This window comes from Pseudopipra pipra, chromosome 4, assembly GCF_036250125.1.
Source record: "Pseudopipra pipra isolate bDixPip1 chromosome 4, bDixPip1.hap1, whole genome shotgun sequence".
Classification (NCBI taxonomy): domain Eukaryota; kingdom Metazoa; phylum Chordata; class Aves; order Passeriformes; family Pipridae; genus Pseudopipra; species Pseudopipra pipra.
This window is the reverse complement of record NC_087552.1, coordinates 753759-772016: the sequence shown is the minus strand read 5'-3', so window position 1 is coordinate 772016 and position 18258 is coordinate 753759. Positions and strand designations below refer to the sequence as shown.

The following is an 18258-nucleotide window of genomic DNA, read 5'->3' as shown; positions in this document are numbered from 1 at the left end:
CCTGTGCTCTAGGATCCTACTCAAAACCATTTGGGCCTTGAATATCTGAGTGACAAGAAAAATGTGATCCACTCGGGAGAAGAAGAATAGGAATGTGAGGCAGTAAGTATATAAATGTATTTACTCTTGGTAAAACGTGCTCGACAGCTGAATGCCCCAAGGGGTTGTTTGATATTGTAATGGAAAAGCAGCATTATGGAAGGCCAGGAGCAGTGCAGAGCAAGCAGCTGCAGTGTCTGAGGGGTGATTTTCAGCGAGGAGACTGAGCAGAGTTGAGGAATGTCTGTGTCAGAGGGTGAACTTTCTTAGAGAGGAAGTCACAGTGGTCTGCTCAACCCACCTAGCCCAGGGCAGAGCCTCAGTGAGTCAGCCCTGACCTGTTCTGCTTTGCACTTTCTCCTTCGCAGTGTTCTCTGTGCTCCTGTGAGATTTTCAAGAGGAAATTCATAAATTAGTGCCAGGGATGCTTCTAGATCATCTGCTCTACTGTCTCGTTAGGTGTCTAATGCAGTACACAAATTACACGGTCAGTTCTCTGAACAGCTTTTCTGATGCACTTCAGAGCTGTTACTTGCTGACTGTCACTTTCAATAGGGGTTTGTTTTCTATCTTGAAGACAGAATCGTCCAGATATAGAGTGACTTACAAAAAAAAATGGAGGAAATTACATTTCATGGACTTAAGAAAAATCTGTGTCTGGAAACGTTGAGTGTGAAGGAGTTACAGCTTGTAAGTGCTGTGCAAGTTGGCTGGGTGTGATAAGGTGGTGATTTTACTCCTGGCTGAGCTGTAATGGGTGACAAGCTGTATGACTGTAGCTCTTTGGGACAGGGCAGTTCCTTCTGGTTCTGCCCTCTATGGAATTTTGTAGCTCCAGGCAGTGAAAATCCTGTGTGCGTTTCTGAAGTCTTATAATGTTTCATGGACGACTTCATGGGTGTGGATAATCAATGCCAGGCACGAGGCATGACTAAAGGTGTTCCAGATACTCAGGTTGGACCTGCCATCCAGCAGTGACTCACAAAGATAATGAGAGTGAGACTGGCAACCTGCTTTCCATGCAGGCAAAGGTCAGTACCTGGCAAGTTCCAGTTCTTGATGTGCTGTCCAAAACCATAGCCTTTAGCCCATGTGATGCTGCAAGCATCAGCTCTGCTCCTTTTCTATTCCTTAAAAACTCGTGGCCCCCGAAGTCCACCAAATGGTATGTGTGAGGGATTATGGCCCATGACAGTATATAAGCCTTTGTAGTGGCTGTGTGCATTGTGTATTTAATTATCTGAGCTAATCATCTGCTACCCCTGTTTCTGGTTTCTGTGCTTATCAGCTGTGGCTCCAGAACATGTCCTGGCACACAAGTATTGCTGTTGGCACTTGGGTGTGATGACAGAAGATAATCTTGCTAAAGACTGGGGGGCCCTTTGCAGGGTAAATCCTGTTTTAAATTCCTTGATTTGTTGCTATGACCAATGGCACTCCCCTGGTAGCTTTTGTAATGTAAAGGGAGAGATTGATCACTTGTTTTATGATAACTTCAGATCTTGTCAGTTGAGGGTCTCCCTCTGCATTAGAGGAGCTGGCTCAGAAAGCCCAAGAAGAATTTTCTGTGTTTGGAGTTAATGAGTTGGCTAGAAATAGGTATTTACAAATAGGATTAGGGATTTTCCTTCTTGCTACAGAGCAGAGGAATCTTAAGTGTTTATCAAAGCCCTTCCACTGAAGTGCAGCACGTGTGTGTGGTGCTGCTATGGCAGCCTCCTTATTGTGATTGTCTACTACAAAAATAGAACAGGAATCTCTGCTTTCCCCATTTGAGGTTCTCTCCTATCTTTAGCAGTCACTTTGTTAATGATTTGAGGCCAAGTTATTAAACAGCTCAACTCCAACTTCCAATTACTTATTAACTTATTTGGCTATTAAATTATTTGGTTATTAATTATTCCCAAATCTCCGTTTGCGAAGCCTAGCCATGAATTATTCAAGGAGCAGAAATGTAGCACAGCCTGCAAAGTCTCCAGGACCATCACATTCCCTGCCTGTTCTAAAGGAACTATTGTTACCCTTCTGCTTAAGAGGTGAAATAGTGTAACCGAGTTGTGACTTGTTCACAGATTTCCAGGGCATGTAAACTATGTTCGTTACGAAAGATGAAAAAGTAATCGTCTTTGTGCATTGATTATTTCATTTTTATGAAAGGAATCAAAGCATTCCATTTCTTGGAGTTTGCAGTGAGCTAGTTCCTGCTCTGTGGCCCTAAAGACCTGCTTCCCCTCCCCATGAGATACCTATTCTTAGTCTGCACTGACCCATCCCTCCAAAGTACTCACCAGGTAATTGTGCATGACTCAGATGAGATCAAAACTTGGACATTGGTAGGAGCAGTTCAAGTGTGAGAAAGAAAACTGGAAACAAACTGCAGCCACACTGTCCAAGCCAAGGTAAGAATCAACACGCCTGGTTTTGATGGAACCGTAGGATTTTACCACAATTAGAGGGTTTGTTGCTTTATTATATTAATGTCTTACTGAGACATCTTTGCATGAATCTAAGTAATAAAAGCATTGGGTTTTCAAAACTTGCTTTTAAACTTCAAAAAGAAAAGCTATCCCTAGAAACTTAAGGTTTAGTTGGCTTTTTAAGTTTAAAAGTTCAGGGTCAGGATGAAGGTTGATTTACCCTGGGGTGTTACCATCACATTGCCCTGTTGGAAGCTAATAATGTGGTCTTTAGTTCTGAAAATACCTGGGGACCTCCTGGTACCCAAGAGCTTCACGGTGTGAGTGTCCAGTGGGGTGGCAGACTTGTCCAAAACAGATGTTTGATGTTATCTTGGGTTAGAGCCTTGAAGGGGTCAGGCTGCCCCAGATCTCTGCTCCAGCTCTCTGATCCCGGAGAATCAGGCAGCGTGCCCAAGTGTCTGAAGGTGGGACAGGAGAAATCAAACCTCTGGTTTTACACCAGCTGGGAAGCTGTGTGGATTTGTGTTAAGCAATTATGGATGAGATGGAACAGCTCCCAAGGCCGAGTTTGGCGTGAAGCTCCAATGCCACCACAGCATGGAGATTCTGTGCTGTTGGGAATCAAGTAAAAGATCTTGCATGTTGCTTCCCTCTTGTGTTTTGAGAGATTCCCAGTGTTGTATATACCAGTAAAATCCATATGTCAATATTTCTGAGGAGCAGAGCTAGAAACTGCAACACAAACTATAATCCCAAATACCAGGTGTACAGTGGGGGGGGTGTGACAGCGTGTCTGGCTCTGGAGAGGAATACACCGGAGGATAAGACGTGATCAGGAATCAAATATTTGAGTCTGTTCTGCCTCTCCCTGACATCAAATTACATAAAGCAGAAGCAACTTGATATCAATTGCAGTGCAAGAAGATGGGTGTGAAGGGAAATTCAGGCCTGGCATTTTTCATGCTCTTCTCTGCGGCCCAGTAACTTCTAGTTTTGCGTTTGATCTGGTGAATAAACTGCTTGTTGTAAATGGGCGGGCAAACAGTAGGAACTGGGAAGGTATGTCTTGGTTCAAATATTTTTTTTCCAGCCTAAACATCTGCTTATACAATTACCTGCTGAGCAATTAAGTGGCAATCCTTTCCCTCTTTCAGATACAACTCTTGCCCAATGAGTAATACTCATGAGATTATTATACAGTTCAGCAAAAAATGGATTACACAGCTGTGTGTGATCAAGGGATCAAGCTGTGCTGTCACAATTTCTATCATGATGTTATAAATCCATGTATCTACACTTAGGCATGATCTGATGGTTTGTAGCAGTTATTCCACCAAATGCTGGAGATGGGCATGTATCTGAAGGAAAACTTACTTTATCCAATGGATTAGAAAACAGAAGAGGTTAAAGCATAACAGCGCTTCGGGGCACTGGATGTTTCAGAGTGTGTCCTGCCAGCAGATGATTCCCGGGAGTCAGCAGGTTGCCTCTCCCTCGTGAAGTTAGCGATTAAAGTGTTAACCGGAGCTTCCTAGAGGTGTAACCGTGACTGAGGGCGCGCTCCTGTCAGCAAGTGTGTAGGTGAATATTCCCGACATGCACTGAGGTGCGGGGAGTGTCCTGGGGTTCCAGCACTCCCAGTTCAAGCGAAATAGTAACCGAGAGCCCCGCGGCTCCCATGGAGCAGCCGAGGGAGCTGTCAGCCCGGGCCATGCTGTCATGCCTCTGCCAGGGCTCAGGGAAAGGTGTGTGAAACCTCTCCTTGGATCGCACGGCCAGGTGAGTGCAATGGAAAGCTGGAGCTGTTCTGCTTGCAGTGTGAGCTGTAGTGGCAGGGGAAAGCGAGGTCCTTCGCAGCCACCCAGAGCTCCAGTCCGATTCCTTGGGGCTAATTCGGGTGCCGGAGGGAAGGAGAGATGCTCGCTCAGAAATTCCCGTCAAAGCAGAACCTCCCGCTTAGGGGGTTTGTGAGTCAGCTGAGATTGAGACAGGCGGGTTATAGATCGTGCTGCTGCTCCGTGTGTCCATGGGCACAACCCTTCTCAGCCCTGCATTCGCTGGCCGCTGTGATTTAGAAGGTTGATCAGTGACCTTGGGTGTTCTTTTTGGCGGGTAAAAACGGTCTGTGCTAAGCGGCCCAGAACAGAAAGTAACTTTGCTTCATAATAATGAGTTACTTAGTGTTTGAAACGCCTGCAAGCCCTGCTCTATCGATGTGTGAGGGGAGGGAACTTGGGGATCTCCTCCGTTGTGACTGGCACATATTCAGATAAACACCACCTTGCTGCTGGTTTTGGCAACCAAATCCCGTTGTGAGCCTGCCTGACCAGAGGGCTTATCTGTGATTTGAAATCAGGTAGTGCTCTTACTGCTCCGTGCTGGGCAGCTGACTTTTAAAATAAAGTGTGAAGAAGTCTGAAAGACCAAGGAAAAAACAACCCCCTTGTTTTCAGTGGGGAAAACACAGTTGTTCAGGTTAAGTACTTTGTTCTAATTAAAACTTTTTGATGGCAGGGACATCTAACTTAAACAAAAAGAAAAAAAAAAGGCAACATGAGGGCTCACAACTAGACTATGTGACTAGTGAAATTATGCTGCTAATACTGAATTTATCCATGTGAATAAATCCTAAACTCATCTTTATAGAAACCAGTAATGCTCCAAAATTTTGCTAAATACCAGACACCTGTGAGTTTAGAAAATGACTTGGATGTGCTGTTGTGCCTATGGTGCAAAGCTTCTTGCTGTACAAACTATTCCATGTGGATGGAATTGATAGCTGAGTTAGCAGACAGCTGAGCCTTGTGGCTTCCATACAAGAAAAGGAAAAGGTTCACCCCATCCTGGTTTCCTGTGGGTTTGGAAGAGCTTTGGGAAGCACTGGGTCAAAATACCTGGAGATCTTTGTGGAGGTTTGGGGCTTTAGTGTGTCTCCACTGGTAGGAGCTCAGTGTGGCACACTGCACACCATAATTTATGGATGCACCAAAAAGCACATCCAGGCTGTGACACAAATTAAGGTGCTGCGTTGCTGCTCCTGCTTGGCTCATTGTGTATCTCAGGTGTCCCTCTCCTTCCAGCCCTCCTCTGCAGCTACCTCTTTTTCTTTGTGTAAAAATCTGTGTAGCTCTTTGCACTTCACTTTGCTGTGTCATTCCTCTGCTGTCCTGTCCCTGGGCTGTCCCCTTAAGCGAATGACTTAAGGGTCACTGTACTGAATGAAGTGGAATGAGTCCTCTCAGCTGCCTTTCTACTGACACTTGGCTTTTATCTTGGAAAAAAAGCAGTTCAGGTAAGATATAAAGCTCCAGAGAAAAGTTAAGCTCACTACCTTTGCAAGATTTGTCTTGTGCCCTGATGGGAGTGTTGATGGTCTCACAGCTTTGGGATTGTGGTAGTGGTCAGTTTTCTTTCCTTTTCCTAGACTTCTCCAATGGCTGCAGGCTTCCTCTAGAGATGCTCAGTTTGCATCTGCCATGCTTCTTATTTACTGCTGACTTTGCCTTCCTTTTTCTTCCCTTTCAAAGTATTTTAGTCTTCAGTCAGTCTTCCTCCAAGCATTATATTTCTTCATGGTTAAGTCTCAGGTCAGGAGGTTAGTCCAGCCAAGATCCCACTTTCCAGGTGTTACCTGAGGGAATTCTGTTCTTGTAGTCCAGTTTAACGTAACAGTAAAGACACCTGTGTGACACCAACCACATCAGGAGATGGCTTTGAATAGATGGCACAGCCATATGTTGTCAGAAGAGCTGGAAAACTGGCATGGTTTGGTTAGTTCAGATCCAGGGGAGCAGTGGAAACCATTTAATTTCTCCTATTTGCTTCCTCAAAAGAGCTACAGGGAAGTGACACAGAAACCAGTAAAATACCAGGAGGTGATAGAAAATCCAACAGCTTTGTGGACTTAGGGAGCGCCAGTGCAAATATCCTGACATCTGTGGTGTCGGGTGATTGTGCTGGGGAAGTCACTGCGTGGTCTCAGTCTGCACATCTCGGGCTTGGGTAAAAATAAAGGCTGTGGGACATGTGCAGCCAAAATGTGCCCATGGGAAGGGTACAGGGAGAAGTGGTTTGTCTCTGGGTGAGCTGGTGGTGTGGAAGTGTTTGGTACAGGGTTGATAAGAGCTGGTCACGTAACTGAAAAAAACCCAGTGCAAGTTTTTGTGCTGTTGTGCCAGCTGTAGGAGAGAAGTCTTTGTCCTGGTATTGGGGCAGTGAGGGACAGACAAGGGAGAGATGTTGGTTAAGAACTATTCCTGTCACCGCCTACTCTTCCAGCTGGCTTTATTTTCAACATTTTAATGGCATCTAGCTGATTTAAGATCTGCTTAGTATGTTTAAGGCAAATAATTTACTAGGAGCCACCCACTGTGTAGCAGAACAGGTTCATCTCCTTTGTTTTCTGTGTGTGTAAAGATCACTTCCCTCCATCTGTAGAGATCAGCTTTTCCTTTCAGATGAATCGTTTTAAGGACAAATTGTATAGAAAAGAATGCAGCCACAAGCAGTGAGTGGTGCTGGAGCTTGCCAGCATCACTACTCCCTGGTTAATAAGAGGTGACTTGGTTCTCCACTGCTCCAAGCATGTTGTTTCCTGACAGAAAGGAGAAAGCTTAAGTGTGTATGCAGTTATTCAGGTGCCAATGTACATAAACTCCTCTGCATCTGGTAAAATTGGCTTGCAACTACACTGGCACAGGCAGCTGCTTCAGTTAGAGGTCTCAGTAAATCACATGAAATCAGATTTCAAGGTGTGACCAGTGGTTACTGAACTTATTTCAGAGGCAAAACCTCAACACTGGTGTACACAGTGTATTCCTCACACACAAACTGATGTCTGTACAGAAGTCCCTGGGCTTGTTTGGTACAGGCCATATTTTGTTTTGATGGATGTCACCAAAGGACAAAGGGAGTGCTGTTCCTTTCAGTGACCTACTGATGGAGCACTGCTAGAAACCCCAGCTGCTCAGGTAAAGCTCATTTTGGTAGTGCACTCTGGTTTTAGAGGTCATGAAACAACTTCCTGTATGTTTTGTAGGGTGAAGATCATGTTTTTTACATGCAAAACATCCCATTTGTCCACATATGTTTTTTGGGAGCCATTTATCTATGATTATGGAAACTGGGTGACTTTAAAAAAGCAGCTCAGTAGTGCAGGACACAGAATTGAGGCGTTTACTCTTTGCCCAGCCAGGATGTATTCCAGCCTGAATGCTTCCTCTATTGATTCTTGGAAGGCTGCTGGTCGTTGGAACTGTAGGCAATCAACTACTTTGCAGATGTCTTTGAGCAGGCCCTGTCCAATGCAGGCTGAAATCAGACTCGACTCCATCTCCTGGCAGAAGGGAGGTGGACACTGAGTGCTGTGAGGCAAATTCCTCTGTCCTCATTCCCAAATAAGAGAAATAAAAGTGGAATGATAATTTCCAGGGCAATCTTCAGAGATTTTACTACTTTTCGTGGGATCTCTGTGGGGGTTTTTCTTCCCCCCCAGGTGTGTGATGCCACTTCTCAAGCTGAGATGGAGTTTTTTTTCATCATGGCATCAGTTGGCAGTCTTGAGTCTGTCACGTTACTCTCCTCAGCCTGCCTTCTAGTACCTGAGGGGGAAGGAAAGAGCCAGGACTTGGTAATTAAGCTTATGGAGGAATGCATTGTTGTAGTCTGGTGGGTCTGGCTTGTTGCCTGCACAACATGATGGAATCAGGACGTGGAGATCCGTAAATTGTATTGCTACATCCCTGTAATTACAGCCTCGTTCACTCTCTACTATCCCAGCTGCTTCCTCAGTGTGCTGCAGGACACTGCTAAGGACCAACACTCCTTCTCTTGCCTAGTTTTAGGAACCCAGTGAAGGGTGGATTGCTGAGTACGGTGTGTTCCAGTGCCCCTGGGCAATGCTCTCTGTCCATAATGGACAAAGGGATCCTCACCGGTACAGGGGCTGCTGACTCAGACTGCTAACGAGTGAGGCATAGTCACGGGGTTGGAGTAGTCCCAAAACTGCTCGAGAAAGTCCTGATATATGTAGTACTTGGAATTTAAGTTACTGGTATATACTTGGTGAGAATGGCTTATGGCTTTTTTACAAGGAGTGGGAAATGTGTGGGTATTAAGGCAAAGTATGAAATAGTCAACATCAGTGTAGTGAGCCCTTAGCTTGAGTGTCCCAACCTGTTTCACTAAAGCTTTGCACCTGATTCCTATTTAGTCTCCCCTAGTGGCACTAGTGGATATATTTATTTTTCTAACCTTTTGTTTAGATTCATCTCTTCTGAGTAAATGAAGAAAGTGACTATGAAAGCACAGCATCTTCCTTCTGTTTTCATCAATGAGGAGAAGTTCATAACCAGGTAAATTATTAAAAAACCCCAAACATTTAATGATCTTGCTGCTTTATTTCACATTAGTCCATATTTATTCCTTAACAGGGGATCCTGTCCTGTAGAGAGCTGAGCCTCTCGCAGCAGACATTTCTACAACTTAATTTATCTAACCTGTCTACAAAACAGAGTTGGCCTTTGTATGAAATTCAAAGAACAGAGCATTAAACCTTTGGGTCTGTGGGTTTTGTTCATTAAGGAGAACAGCCCTTCTAGAGGATTCTGAAATGAAATTCCAAGTCAGGGAAGAAGACTTTCCTGTCTTGGAAGTCTATTGGAATTGAACCTAAGTTCCAGAGTTGAAGCTGAGCTCTGCTTCTCTGTGGCTTGGGGCTTGGCCTGCAGCCCCAGATCTCAGGGTTTCTGTGCAGAAAGACCTTTCAGGCTGCCAGCTCTGTGCTGTGATCAGTGGAAAGTGGCTTTTTCACCTACTTCCGAAACCTTGGAATTGCACTCAAACTGTAATTTGTGGGATGCTTTTTTACTGTTCAGTCTGGCTGGTAGGAATTTTTCCTAATGCTGCCCCAAACTCTGAGCCTCCTGGTGTTTAGCTCTATCCCCTTTTTTCAGGATTAATTTTCCCTTGTTGTCAGGAGCACAGGAGCTGGAAGAAGTGCCTCTCTTCTCACTTCCTTTCCATCCCTCTTGGTGTTCCCATGGGAAGAAGCTACCTGTAAACTACTTATAAGCTACCCCAGGGGAACTTCTCCTTCTACAGTAGATATTTGTTCCTGAATCCTGATCTTTTTCCATGTGGCCTGAGCAGTGCTGTTGATTTCTCCCTATTCAAGGGAGGGTGTCAGGGCCTTGCCTGGAGCACAGAGACAATAGAGACATCCCTCCCTTTCTCCTCAGATGTTATTCCTTTTATAATGCTGCTGAGCTGGGACACGGTGCTTTTGTGTCAGAGGTAATTCATCGCTGTGAGCTCCTGCACAAAGGGCATACAAAAGCATTTGGAAATGTACCACATGAACCAGTGTCTCTGGGGCTTTATTCTGCCCTAGACTTGCCTATTTAAGGGAGGAAACGTGGATTGTGGTCGAGACCTTTCGGCATGATAGTTCATGGTTTAAAGTTGGTTTTGCCTTACATTAAAAGAAATAAGAGTCTCAAGAATTACTGACATTCTGTATGCACTCAGGCTTGCTTCCAGTGCCATTCCCAGACTGTCATCCCTCATCTAAACCTTGAAACTGCTGTTGTATTACTGCTCTCCTAGTTGCATCCTGCAAATCTTGCTGATGGGGCAAGTCTGCTGTTTGGGAATTGCACAATGGCTGGATGAAAAGGCTGACCAAAGCATGTGGGGTTATTTGGCTGGCTGAACTGCTGTGTCTCTGGCATAACTGCCATAAATATTCATGATTAAGTGAGATGGGCTCAGGGAAGAAGAGGGCACAGGTGAGTTGTCCTGGGTTAGTGTTTCAAGAAAGCAGTGTGGGCTGTGTTGTGGTTTACCACCGGGGCACCTGACCTTGCAGCTCCCTTTTATCTTGCTTTTGCTACTGAAGAAAGTGGTGAATCTGCAGTAAATGTTACGTGAGTTGTTCTGCCAGTTACTTGGCTGTGGTCTCCATTAATGGCTGAGTTTGGCTGTTGTCAGGAAGCTGCTGAGAAGAACAGACTTGCAACACAACAGCTGCTGATTTTCTGGTAGCCAGGCACTGCAGAGATGGCATCTGTCTCTAGGTTAGGGCACTAGGAACATGTGTTACAATAAGACTCGTCCTAGAACTGAGCTGGTCCACGTCCTACTCCTTTCTGGGGCTAAAAGAAGGAAAATGTTTTCTTCTCTGCTGTCTGCACTACGCGAGGACAAACAAGTCAGTGTGAGCTGCTGTTCAGTCTCTCCCTCAGGGCTTTTCTGATGACTTGAGAGGTTTGTCACTGTTGGTTGCACTAATGCAAGACTGAAACCTGAAAGATGTACTTACATGAACTTCTGTGGAAGGTCATGGCAAATTTTCCAGGATAAGACAAGAAACTATGTGCAAATCTGGAGAGCTTGCTCTGAGAAAGAGAATCTTACCACACCACTTGCTGCTGTTAGCCTATGATTTTATTTGCCTTTGCAGACAACATGGACTAAGAGTAATAGGCAGGCCTCAGTGTGACCCAAGTCCTTATGTGTTCACAGTCTGTATTGAGGGAACTCACCTCCCTCCCCAGCTTCTGACCTGGAAAAAGCTTATGAAATAACAGCTGTCAATAACAATATAATACTAAAAGGTATTACTCTGGGAAATATTGAAAAAGTTTGAAGCCCATGTCGAGCAGGATCAGCTGTCACATCTGTCAGACAAAACTGACTGTCTCCTACTTGCACGTTAATCTTGAATTGCATCTGGAGTTGGCCTGTGTACACGGCCAAGACATGCTTAATCTTGCTTACCTTGTAGCCAGCATGATTAGAACTGGGCTTATATCTGGTTCATATCCAAGTCTATTAAAACTTGCCCTTTTGGTGGGATGACCTCAATACAATCCCTCATAGCTCACAAGACACGAAGAACCTGTAATAAGCCATCCCAACATGATGGAGAGAACGGGTTTTGCCACTTGTATTCCTAGGATCTGAGACCAAAGTGAGTTGAAGTAAATGTTGAAGTCACTGGTTTGGAGCCCAGCACTTTGTTGATAAAGCTACTAAAAAATATTTCTTTGTGTGGAATTGCAGTAAGGTAAATGATTTACATCCAGAGTGTTAGCAGGGAACACGGTGAACCTTGTGGAGTTTAGTGGTGTAGCCCTTGTCCTCATGTTCCCTGCCAGGTAAAAGCCCAGTTGATGTTTTCCCTTCTCACCATGGGAGAAGGCTCAGTAAACAACAGGACACTGTTGTGTTTGTAAACTGTAGAAGGGAGGGAGGGATAGATATGCCAGGGAAAGCTTTTCACATGCACACTCCAAGTGCCCCTCTGTCCCAGGCCCAACAGAGACACGTTCAGTGCCCTGCTGGCTGTCCCCACTCTCCTCTCCAGGGTGTGCCAGCTGAGCCCAGGGGAAGGCCACGTTCCTGGGGCCAGGCTGCACGCTGGGCTCTGTCCCACTGGGGCACCCTTGTGCTTAAATTGGGGGAGAAGTTGTAATAGTGCCTCTGATGGTACATGGGTCCTGAACAGCTTCAGCAGGTCTGTGGAGACCTTGTGGTGCAAAGAGTTGTGCAGTGCTGTCTGTTTGAACCGTGGTCCATAAGGAAGAGCCTGTGCTCTTCCATGCAGTTGTTCCCCATGGCTGATTACCTCTGCTGGTGGAAGTTGCTGGCTTGAATTACAGCATAGGTAATCTTTGACTGGTGTGGGGAAGAGCGTTCCATTCTTGGAGGCCCTGGAATACATTTCACCTAATTCTGTTGTTGCTCAGCCCTCCTTAGCTGAGCTGCAGCTGGCTTTTTGTCTGCATGGCTCCTTGCTCCTTGGCAGGGGTTCTCTTCATCTCCATCCGTTTTTCTTTTGAGCAAAGATTTGGTGCAAAGTTGTTGTGCTTCCAGCAGAAGGAAATAGAAATTCTAGGCATACGGTAGATATTGGGAAATAAAAAGAATATCTGCAAAAATATAAAAAAACCACTGTAAATCATCATGCAGGGAAAACAAACTGTAAGCCTAATTAAAGTAACCTGCAATATTGGTGGATGGGGGTGTTGTTCCTGTTTGCTTCCTTCTCTTGACTGTTAACAGAGGTCCAAAGTACAAGCTATTCTGGGGCAGTGTTATTAAGATCACATCAGACTGTGACTAATTAATTTCCTGTGTGTATCAAGTGTTTAAAGAAGCAACTTCTGAGCAATCCAGTAACCTGACAAAATTTTAGTCCCAGAAAATGGTGTATTGACCATTAACAAACCTATGCAAGGGTGCAGTGGGTAGCACAGGTATGGGGTGTCACCCTGCCACATAACACCTGCATTTTACATTGACAGACAGGTTATAAATTACTCTTTCTTTGTGGTCTTTATTCTAGAGAGCAGTTCAGTTTTCTTCTGAAGAATTATAACTCTTACTATTCGGATCAAGAGAATCTACAACTGACATGTAATCAGGTAAGGAATTGGGTGAGAGAAACTCCCACTAATCTGGAGGTACCTGTCTCTGCTCTCTTTTCCTCACAGCACTGGACTCCAGCACTTGCTGTGGTGTTTTTACTACGTGACGTGTTCCATCTAATATAATAAACCAGAACAGATTTCCTAGACTGATCAGGTCAGCTGCAGTTTTGGATGTCTTGGAAATACCTCAAAACTGAGGTTCCACGGCCTCTCTAAGTAACCTCTGCCAGAGCTGTGTCAGCCTCAGCGAGTCCATTGTGTTCTTCTTACTTGAGGGGAAATTGATTATTACTTGATTATTTTTACTCAATTATTATGTAATACTCCTTATTCTTTTTTTTTTTCTTGTCTCCAGCGAGAAGGAAATGCACCATTTATTGAAGGAATCCTGTCAATATTTTGGGGAGTGCGACACCCTATCCGATTAAAAATCCAGGATGAGAAGCTGATACCCTCTTTTGTAACCCTGAAGTCAACAGGGAGCGTGGATTTGTTCCCTAGTAAAAGGTAATGTATGAACTTCCCTAGGGAGGAGGCAGGCTAGCACTGCAAGACAGCTCTTGGGGGTGGCTTCAATGGATGTGGCTGGCTGTGTACCCCAGGTTCTCCAAAGGCTCTGGTGCCAGCTTGCACAGCAGAGCTCTGTGAACTGATATGGCCTTTCAACAGCTTCTGCTGGGCAGAAAGGTGTGGTTTTGTAGCATCTTTGTCTGGCTCTCAGACTGAGGAGCTGGAGGAGGCTGCTCTTGTTCACGGGAAGTGACTATTCCCATACAAGGACTGGGAAATCCATATATATGAAATATATGTATAAAGAAACCCCAAACAAACTCCACGTGTATCTGTGGACACCGATACTGGGAGCCCCTGAAAGGTCTCATGTTGGTGCACACACTATGGCATGAAGCCAAAAGCTGATAGGTAAGTGCCCTCCTGGCTGCTCCAGGTGTGGAATCATTGCTGTTCAGCTGAAGTTCACACCAGGGAATGAATACTGGCTTTGTGCAAAATCTAGTGTAGAAAACCCTGTTAAAATGCCCACAGACCAGCTACTCCAGGCTGCTGCCAGTGATGTTTTATATCCCAGTGTGTTGTGCTCAACTATTGCAGGTCCTCAGTGTACTTTTCCTTCGTTGTGAACACTTATTTCCCCAGCCTTAGTTGGTGCATTTGAGCTAAAGCTGAGTCATGTGCAATAGGGAGGCAGAGCCAGTGTTCACCCTGAATGACTCCCAGATAAATTGTGTATTGCAGAGCTTTTCTTCCTAATTACCCATTGTCTTAGATTGCATGTGGTGCACATTGGAATTCTGGATTTAATTCTGCCATCCTCGCAGCTGGGAAATTCTAGTCAAGTCAGGGACAGGCTTCCTGTCTCTGGCTGTTGAAGTTGAGGGCTGAGGCCAGACAGGTTCTGTGTTACCTTGCCCAGCTCTGCTGGTGTGGGGGTGTGTGGCCTGCAGGACAGGGGCTGCTCTGGCAGCTGAGGTCATGCTTCGCCTTTTAGTGCTTAAGAAACTTCTGGCTGGTGGAGATCTGAATCTCAAAGTAAACATTAACTCATGATCCCAGAAACATGGGGCTGCCCTGACATGCTTTAAGGTATGCAGAGCAGCTTGTGATCCTAAATGAACTTGGTAAATGTGTGGAACACAAGTGAGATTGTTGTTTGGTGTGTTCATGGGAGTTAGCTGAATATTCTTTGGAATATATATATATAGGAAATTAATTTTTATTATTGTCTTACAAATTGGTTTATTCTCAGTCAGAGCAGTAACTGGATGAAGACTTTCTGCTGAAGAGTTTAGACAATGAATTATGGAAATATTGACATAAAAAAGGTAGATTTTCTAACAGGCTGCATGGAATTCCTTGCTCTCATACAGAACTGGGTAGCATGAGGGGCTGGTATGTAATTTAGTCTTCCATGTCCCATCTGTATAGCACACATGTATCCTGTGACTGTTAAAACCACAATACATGTTTTCTGTGTGCCTGCCTGGTACTTTATTGTGATTAATCCATAACTTTGCTATAAAATAGATAAATAATTACTGCAAATTATTTAAAGGACGTAATTTATCTGTTCAACAGGCCCTAAATAGGCCTATGATATATTTGGGATCCCTCATCATACCATGTTTTAGTAACTGATTTTCTTTTTACTTAAACTAAAATTACCATGCAGAAGTCTATAGCTGTGTTCTGTAAAGTTCTGTGCATGGGCAAGAATGCACTACTTGAAGCCTGGCCACAGGATAAACTGAAATCATTGTGTTAAGGAGGAGTAATAAATGTTTGGTCTTTCAGGGGAATGACTCGCTGGGGAGAATTTGACGACCTGCATCACATTAGTGGGGAGACACTGAAGTCTGCTGAGGAACAGCCAGACCTCGAGCAAAGTTAGTGTCGGTGCTCTTATGTTCACAAAAATTTGGGTGTTCTGTGGCTGTGCAAAATGAATTTCACCCATCAGGCTTTCCCCAGCAGTGAGGGGGAATCTTTATGCTCTGTGTGACGTGTTGCAAGCTGGGAGAACACTGACCCGGGGCTGGCTAGGGCCGACATTGTGCAGGTGGCTCAGTGAACAGCCAGTGCTAATGGGCTGTGCTTTCACCACGAGATCATTCCCAAGGGAACAAAATAGCCAGCTGTGGCCACTACAGCCAGCATATTCCTCTTGCCTTGCTCCTCTCCTGCTCCCCACCCAAAAAAAAGTTAATAAAAAAATAAATACCTCCACCAAGAGCTTCCTTCCTCTGGGGTTGGTGGCAGGGAGGGGGGAGCAGCTGCACACGGTGCTGATGTGCTTTTGTTCTTCCAGGTTATCCATGTTATGAAAGCCACACGCTGAAGCCCAGGAGTGAGCAGGAGCACGACTGTGCCACCCTGCCCCGGACCAGCAGCGATGCCGCGGCCGTGCGGAAGAGGACCAAGCTCCCCACAGCAGCCAGGACAGAAGGAGAAACTCACAGGTTCTCAATCAATGGCCACTTCTACAACCACGAGGTAGGAATGCTTAGGCTTGGCTTCATCACCTGAGGGTGGGCCCCGGGACAGGGAACCCTGTCCAGTGAGCTTTGCCTCATGCTCATGCCCTTGTGTGGCTGTTTTTGTTCCCAGACATCAGTTTTCACTCCGGCTTTTGGATCAGAAACCAAAATAAGAATCAACAGCCACATGAGAACCAGACATGTGATAGAACAGCTGCTTCACAAGTTTAAGGTAACCTGGCAGGAGCAAGTGTGGCTGTGTTCTGGAAATGTTCATTCCAGTGTGCACTCCAGTGCTGCAGGAAAGGCAGGGAATACTGCACGAAATGGAATGTGAAAGAACCCACATGGGCCATTTGAAATGCACGGGTTGGGTTTGTTTTATCAGTGTTTCATGGCACTTTGAGGCTATAACAGTTACACTGGGTGTGTGGTGTGCGGTGAAGGGGAAACTGCAGAACCCCTTCCCTGAAGCCCCGCACAGGAGGGCGAACGCTGCTGCGCTTCCATCATTCCCAGTGCAGGGAAAGGCTGGGCACTGCCCGGGGCAGTGCTGCCCTCCAGCGGACATCCCCGGGAATTGCGGTTTGCTTAACAGGGAATTCAGTCCCGTGTCTGGGAGATAGGTCCTGTTAGACCTAGGCAGGTGGAAAGGTCCAGAAAGTGCGAGTTGAAAGTACTGCTCAAGGACAGTGCCGTACTGTCTGAGACTACATTTTTTTCCTTGGAGTTACCTTGGAACCATCTTCCACCAGTATGATTATAGCCAGTCAGAAATATCTTTCCCATCAGTGCTGTATGTTTCTCCAATATCTCTATTCTATGTGGCTGTGTAGGGCCCAATTTTACTTTATTTATGTTAAAAGTGTCATTTAAGTTGTCTAGAGACTTGGCTATTGCAGAATTACTTGATGTAGTTAGTGGGACTTGGGAGTGTAATACTGAAGGGAAAACTTGACTTCTAGGAGTAGTAAGGAATGGACTTACAGACTGGGGTGTGAAGTTTTGGAAAAGTTGCAAAGTAAGTGTTCAAAAGCTCTGCTGTTTGCTCAGTGTGCCTGTCAGGCAAGTTGGATGGGCAGGGATCACAGAGTTTTACCCTGATGAAGATACAAGTAGCGAATCTACATGTAACATGAAACGAAAGTTGTATGAAGTAGTTCAGGATGCTCCAAGGAAACCAGGCAAGAATGATATGGGCTTGTCTAAGTGTGTTACTGATTGGGGCAACATGGGAGGGTAAGGATTAGGGTTGGCACGGGGACAATGAACATGGCAGCATAGCTTTCTGTCTTATCTAAATCCAGCATCCTTAAACTCTTCCACAGACAGGATCTCTGTCTCACTTTGATCCAGATCTCTGAGCTGAGACACATAGGGAGTATCTGCTGAGAGGGAAATGCTGGGAAGGTCTGTGAGTCTGAATGGATTTTCTTTTGTTTCACAGATAGAAAACAGCCCCCATGAATTTGCACTTTACGTTATCCATGCATCTGGAGGTAAGCCAGGCACTGCTGCCTGATCACTTCATCTCTAATCATCCTCTGTGTGTGTGTGTGGCATGTGTACCTCTGACTGACAGGGCTCGTCCCAGACCTCTGTCCTCATTTGGGCAGTGTGGGGGTGGTGTGGCATTTTGGCCTCTCCAGAGCCCCCTCAGATGTGCATCCTCTGGAGAGGAAAAGAGGATTGTGTTGTGGGCCCTTTCAGCTGACAGTTTTGGATCACAGATGCTGAGTTCAAAGTACTCATTTTTCAGTGGGAAATGTTTACTTCCACAACAGTTTAAGTTCTTTAAGAAACAGGAGATTTGATCTTTATTAAAGGGAATGCCTGAAAGAGTGGAAGCTAACTGAGGGGGAACGTACCTTAAATGGCACAATACTAGGGACCTGTTGGGTATCTGGTAATTGCACAGCAGTCAGATAGGGTTGATCTGTGTCAAGGAAAAAGGTTCCTGAATGCAGAAGGTACAGAGAGGCCCTGTGGTGTGTTCTGTGTGTCATGACATTCCTTATAAATCCCAGAAAAGAAGCAGCTGAGGAGTGGAGACGTCCCCTTGCTGCACAGGCTGCTGCAGGGGCCCTCAGAGAAGATTGCCAAGTTCTTTCTCATGGATGGGGACGTGGAAGAGATCAGCAGTGACGTGCGTATATCACAGCTCTGGTAGCTCAGGGAGTTTTTCTCTGTTACCATGAATAGTAGGGCATTTCTTGTCTTCTCCCTGCTAGGTTGCTCAGTACATTCCATTTCATCTTCCCTTTTTGGAATCAATTTTGCATAGAATAAATGAAGAGGAGAAGCAGGAGATTCAACAGACAGTGGCAAGGTAAGTGGAAATAAAATGAGGGGGGTCGCTGAGTGCAGGGGAAT

General features: G+C 45.3%; 1 protein-coding gene across 11 annotated transcripts in view; it reads left to right on the top strand.

Annotated features, from left to right (window-relative positions):
• The window catches only part of RASSF6 (Ras association domain family member 6), a 92664-nt gene that overhangs the window by 72533 nt on the left and 1873 nt on the right, over positions 1-18258 (top strand). For 9 of the 11 annotated variants that reach the window (XM_064651334.1, XM_064651331.1, XM_064651330.1 and 6 more), the window contains 9 exons: positions 8723-8812; positions 12808-12886; positions 13248-13399; positions 15203-15294; positions 15717-15901; positions 16016-16117; positions 17333-17384; positions 17913-18031; positions 18117-18214. In XM_064651334.1, the coding sequence (XP_064507404.1) occupies positions 8742-8812; positions 12808-12886; positions 13248-13399; positions 15203-15294; positions 15717-15901; positions 16016-16117; positions 17333-17384; positions 17913-18031; positions 18117-18214 (950 nt within the window). In that variant the 5' untranslated portion in view covers positions 8723-8741. Of the gene's footprint in view, positions 1-2167; positions 2439-2772; positions 4239-8722; positions 8813-12807; positions 12887-13247; positions 13400-15202; positions 15295-15716; positions 15902-16015; positions 16118-17332; positions 17385-17912; positions 18032-18116; positions 18215-18258 lie in introns of those variants that run through there. The other 2 variants (XM_064651336.1, XM_064651335.1) reach the window with 2 other exon arrangements.